Source organism: Ascaphus truei, chromosome 3 (assembly GCF_040206685.1).
Source record: "Ascaphus truei isolate aAscTru1 chromosome 3, aAscTru1.hap1, whole genome shotgun sequence".
Classification (NCBI taxonomy): Eukaryota; Metazoa; Chordata; class Amphibia; order Anura; family Ascaphidae; genus Ascaphus; species Ascaphus truei.
Window position 1 is genome coordinate 127,101,746 of NC_134485.1, and position 6,000 is coordinate 127,107,745.

Genomic DNA, 6,000 nt, shown 5'->3' on the forward strand with positions numbered 1-6,000 from the left:
TTAGAGGGAAATGGGTAATCTGCTGTTACTGGTAAGAAGCCTGCTTTATGTAACAGGCAGACTACGGGGACAGCCCCTTTGTGTAAACGTCCCTGTGTATGTTTAGCAATATTCTGGTATACAATAGGATGTGTGCATGAGCTGTGAGGGCTGTGGGAATTTCTTTACAAATTGCAGGTATGGTCTTAAGTGATTATTATATAATGAGCAGGATATTAACTTTGCATGTAACTAAAAAAGGGATGTTACAAATGATACCTTTTATTGCACAAAACTAAAGCAAAATTATATGAAATAAGTTTTTATTGACCAGGAAGGAATGGCTATATTGGAAAAGAAAAACAAATGCAGTGGAGATTTAGAACTAGAAGTGCAGGCTATGGTATCCTCATCTCAATACAATCTTACCTTTTCAAGATGCAGTTCCAGTCAAGTTAGTGATTTATTTCATGGGCTAAATATTGATGATCGAGGCCTTTCAAAAATAATGTATAATAATGTAAGTTTATTTAGTTTGCTTTCATTAGCAGTTAAGGTTTTGAATGAGGGTGATTGATCGGCAGTGTGTTTTCTTTATCCTTAATGATATGCATAATTCCCCATATCAAACGGTAAAAACGAAATATGATAAAAAAAGAAAGGGATACCGTTTTTAAATAAGTGAAGTGAAACCCACCTTCCACTTCAGGTCAGTGTTTAAAAACACTGTAGCATGCATTTCTTTTTAAAATACGTATGTATGTTTATTTTTAAAGGGATCAATTGCTTAGTCCAAACTTGTAAATATCACCGGCATTAGTTCAGTTTGGTCTTATGTCTTCTGTCTGATTGCACCGTAATTCAAACATAGTACTGTACTAATAAAAACCAAGATACATTTTGGTTAGTTTCCAAGGCGTTTTTCTCTGTCATACTTTTGTTACACTGGATTCAAATCTATTATTGTAGACCAGTTTTTTCCAACTCTCTTTTTTTTTGGTTGCAGACCCCTATAACTATATTGTGAAATTCTGCAGAACCCCAACCCTCTCTAATAGTGTGTCTGAAATCCGATGCATTGTAAGGAACCCAACCTTCTCCAATAGCGCGTATGAGATCAGATGCATTGTAAAAGCTTCTGTTTTTGGTACAATTTTCAAATTACCTGAAAATTTGCAGGCAACCCTATAGGGATGCCCAGGGGAACCCAAGAGTTCATAGCAACCCCTGTTAAAAAATTTTTTTTTAAAAACCCACTGTTTTAGGGTATAAGGTAGCTAAAATAACCTAATTAATTCCCTGCATCTGTCTGGCAGTCAATCAATTAGATAAAGAGACGCACACATCTCACTGCCTTCTTTTGATGATAAACTATTGGCCTGTGTCCACTTTAATCTTTAAAAATAAGCAACGAATGAGACTTTTATAAGATATATATATATATATATACACACACACACACACACACACACACACACACACACACACACACACACACACATATACACACACACACATTCACACACACATTTCCATTTGCTATATGCTTTACGGTGGAGGTTTTTTTGGTCACTTTTACCCACCATACTGTAACTTAACTAATGTGTGGTGGATTCCTATCCAAGCTTCAGATTGCAGAGCCAGTATAACCAGCCTCACACTGATGAGATCCAAAAGGTCGAAACAGCTGTCTGTGGGTAGGTTTACTGGCTATGCATCTTAACCCAGGCTGTGCTGAAAAGCTGTGCAATGCAGGAAGCATAAGCTTATAGGGGTCCATGTCAAAATGGATTTGAAGCAAAAGGTGGCATTGTGCTCAATTTGCATGTCATTTCCCAGAATCCCTTGCTGCAGTAGAAGCACTGTGTGCTGGGTGATAATGGTGAAAGGCGGGGTTGCAGACCTGTCTAAGACATGCAAATGCGCATACAGTAATATTTCCATTTGATATTCTTATGTGTCCCTGAAACGTGATTGTGAAACAGCAGTTATGTATGAGGTTATCCTATGTAAGTCCTGCACTTGAAGCCTCCTTTTCTATCCTAATCATAATTATAACTTCATATTACCTACTAGGCTAGATGTAAATAACAGGGCTATGTAAGCAGCAGTAGTCCTGTATATCACACCTGCATTTACCGGAAGGCCAGCCAGGCAGAATGGGACACATGCATCGTTCTTACTTTGGTTCTGTAACTTTGGCTCCTATTCAAAGTTAAAGCTATCTTCCTTGTCAGGGAAGCTTTAAACTTCATTCAGTGTCATTGAATATGGAGATTTGAGTGACTTTATCCCAAGTTACTAATAAGTAATTTAGTTCAGCAGTCCTCATTTTTTTTCCTTCCAGACAAATTAAAATATGAAATGTGGTAATCCACTTTTTAGAATACTTTACAGCATCAATGTTTCAAATGTGTGATCTCTTATATTCTAAACTTACAGTATATTAACTCCTGATGCTCAGTAGGTTCCCAACCAAAAGCTATTTTGTTTTCAGAGATGATTTAATTCCAATGTTCTTTTCCATTTTTATTTTATTTTTGTGTTATACTACTTTCATTTCAGTTGTTGTTCTCAATTTCTTGCAGCTTCTCCGGGAATTGATAGAGCGTAGGACCAGCTCCATAGATCCCAATGATCAAGTGGCAATGGGCAGGTAAGAGTGAGGCATCAGCAGTCTGTCTGCAGATCTGCCGCCACCATCACAGTCTCCTTCACAGTGCAGGGTAAAAAAAAAAAAAAGCACGAAAGCTCAGAGGTCAAGCACAATTAGATGAGCCATCAAGGCTGGATAAAACAATTCTATTTGGCATCAATCATGACCAGCAATATTTGCAGATGATATCAGAACCATAATTCCTCAGGAGAAACCCCCCTCTCCCCCCCACTATAAACATGCAATCACTTATTTCTTTGCAATATGTCATGCCCAGTTATGTGATATTGGGAAAATAGCAGTGATTTGCTGCAAACTACACAATTCTGTTGCTTCAGCAAATACAGTTTGATTTTGGAGTATTTGGATAGCGAAGTGTGCTGTCACACGTTTGACAAGTTTGGACAGCCTATGCCAAGTGTGGCCAACTCCAGTCCTCAAGGGCCACCAACAGGTCTAGTTTCCCTGCTTCAGCACAAGTGGCTCAATCCGTTGCTGTCATCGAGCCACTGATTGAGCCACCTGTGCTGAAGCAGGGCTATCCTTAAAACCTGACCTGTTGGTGGCCCTTGAGGACTGGAGTTGGCCACTTCTACCTTATTCTATTATCCACTTCGTGGTAGTTACCAACCTCCAGCACAGAATAGCCCTGGAATCACAACTTTTGGTTGTTAATGAAAATTGAAGGGATTGCTCTTATGTAATTAAAAACCATTGAATGTTCCTTCATGGCATCAAGTTCTGTTTGCTCCATTTAACTTTGCTAATATTTAGTGCATTCTTATTTATCTGCAAACAAATTAAATTAATCCTATTATCTTATGTCATTTCTATAGAGTGCTACATTTTTGTACACCAATGTATTGTTCTATTCCAAAATACCATTTCACTAACTGCTTTTTAAATGTGTTTTTAAAACTATTAGATGTAAGTAACTTCAGATCTAAAACGGGGGCTATCATTTGAGTATACAAACCAGTGACATGCTAGCTCAGCATTGTGATAAGTGTGCTGAAGAGCCTGTGAATCACCATGTAATTATCTGCTTTTATTTGACTAATACATGCAGCCTTAAAACATTTGTTTAGTAGCAAATATACTGTATATTTATCAGGTTTTCAAATAAAATAGATTGGGTCACACAAGATTATATTAAGATTGCAGTAATTGGATTTTGCTACATGAGTTTCCGATGTGTAGATATCATGGGGGTTTGCTCTTGTGAAGAGGAAATCCATGCAGTTAAAACAAAAAATATGTTTTTTTAATATATGCAGCCTTTGATTACCTTTATTAAAAACGAATTAACTAAGCTGCCGATCGATTCGTTCTCCCGCGATCGATCAGCAAAGATCCTGCTTCCCAGGGTTCACTAAATGGTTGACTTTTTCAGTTTAAAATCAATCCTTCAGTCAGTGTAACTCAGCAGCTACAATGTATTCTTATTTTATTACGAAGGTAACATCTATTGTTACAGTTCACAGCTCAAACTGTTTGGCAGAAAATTATCACAAACCGTAAAGTGTTACAAAAACCTTGCATTGCTGGGGAGGTGGGCTAAAACCTGCTATAGCAATGAACAGATGCTCAGTGTATTCAGTGGTGGGATTCAGCCGGTTCACGCCGGTTCGTACCGGTTCGTGCGAATGTGTACCTAGAATTTCCCACGTTCGCCGAACCGTTGCGAGAAGGGAGAAAGCAGGGGGGCTGACAGAGGATGGGGGCAGGGGGTGAGAGGATGAAGGGGGGTTGAGAGGATGAAGGGAGGGAGGGAGGGGGGCGAGAGGATGAAGGGAGCGTGGGGGCTGACAGGATGAAGGGAGCGTGGGGGCTGACAGGATGAAGGGAGGGGGGGGGTGAGAGGATGAAGAAAGGGGGGGTGAGGATGAAGGGAGGGGGGGGTGAGAGGATGAAGGGAGCGTGGGGGCTGACAGGATGAAGGGAGGGGGGGGTGAGAGGATGAAGGGAGGGGGGTGAGAGGATGAAGGGAGGGGGGGTGAGAGGATGAAGGGAGGGGGGGTGAGAGGATGAAGGGAGGGGGGGGTGAGAGGATGAAGGGAGGGGGGGTGAGAGGATGAAGGGAGGGGGGGTGAGAGGATGAAGGGAGGGGGGGTGAGAGGTTGAAGGGAGGGGGGTGAGAGGGTGAAGGGAGGGGGGGTGAGAGGGTGAAGGGAGGGTTGGGGGCTGAGAGAGGGTGAAGGGGAGGGTTGGGGGCTGAGAGAGGGTGAAGGGAGGGGAGGGGGGTGAGAGGATGAAGGGAGGGGGGGTGAGAGGATGCAGGGAGGGGGTGAAAGGATGAAGGGAGGGTGAGAGGATGAAGGGAGGGTGGGGGGTGAGAGGATGAAGGGAGGGTGGGGGGGGTGAGAGGATGAAGGGAGGGGGGGGTGAGAGGATGAAGGGAGGAGGGGTGTGAGAGGATGTAGGGAGGGGGTTGAGGATGAAGGGAGGGGTGAGGGGATGGAGGGGGGGGGGGTGAGAGAACCGCTTGCTAAAATTTCTGAATCCCACCACTGAGTATATTAAAACTCATTACAAATAGCATTAAGAATTGAATTTTAAAATAAAATAAAGGTAGTTAGTGTTATCTAATAATACAGAACTGATATATCTATATATATATATATATATATATATATATATATCTCTATATATATATATATATATATATATATATATATATATATATATATATCTATATCTCAAAAAAGAATAGACGATACCGTTCTGTGGTTTCGTGTGTGTGTGTGTGTGTGTGTGTGTGTGTGTGTGTGTGTGTGTGTGTGTGTGTGTGTGTGTGTATATATGTGTACAGTGTTCGACAAATCACCCAAAAATCTACTCACCCAACCGAAAAATCTACTCGCCACCTAGTCCCGCCCCCAACCCCACCCCCAACCCCGCCCCCAACCCCGCTTTAAAATAAAATATATAAATAAAATACATTTAATAAATTCCTAGTCAGAACAACATTTGTTTTTGACAAATGTATTTATTACATTATACTACAATTAGTCCTTGTTACGTGTGTGTGTGTGTGTGTGTGTGTGTGTGTAAGTGTGTGTAAGTGTGTGTAAGTGTGTGTAAGTGTGTGTAAGTGTGTGTAAGTGTGTAAATGTCGGATCTAGAAATAAAAGCCACATTTGAATGACTAGTTTCCTGAACACCTTAACCAGTGTCTGGACGTCCCCGCTTCACAATATCTAAAGCAGCAATCCCGCCTGGGATCTTACCTGATCCGCAGTCCCTGAATGTCCAGGTACCTCATTCCCGCAATGTTATAAGTTGGAGGGGATGTGTTCCCTACCTGTCTTCTGGGTTAGGGGGGGGGGGGGGTTCCGATGTCTTCTGTGTGAAGCTTGAGTCAG

At 41.5% G+C, this 6,000-nt stretch overlaps 1 protein-coding gene across 2 annotated transcripts in view; it reads left to right on the forward strand.

The window, feature by feature from the left end:
• The window catches only part of AATF (apoptosis antagonizing transcription factor), a 128,882-nt gene that overhangs the window by 68,082 nt on the left and 54,800 nt on the right, over positions 1 to 6,000 (forward strand). Inside the window, exons 9-10 of one of the 2 annotated variants that reach the window (XM_075589499.1) lie at positions 314 to 499; positions 2,568 to 2,635. In XM_075589499.1, coding sequence (XP_075445614.1) covers positions 314 to 499; positions 2,568 to 2,635 — 254 coding nt within the window. The remainder of the gene's footprint in view (positions 1 to 313; positions 500 to 2,567; positions 2,636 to 6,000) is intronic. The other variant, XM_075589500.1, reaches the window with a different exon arrangement.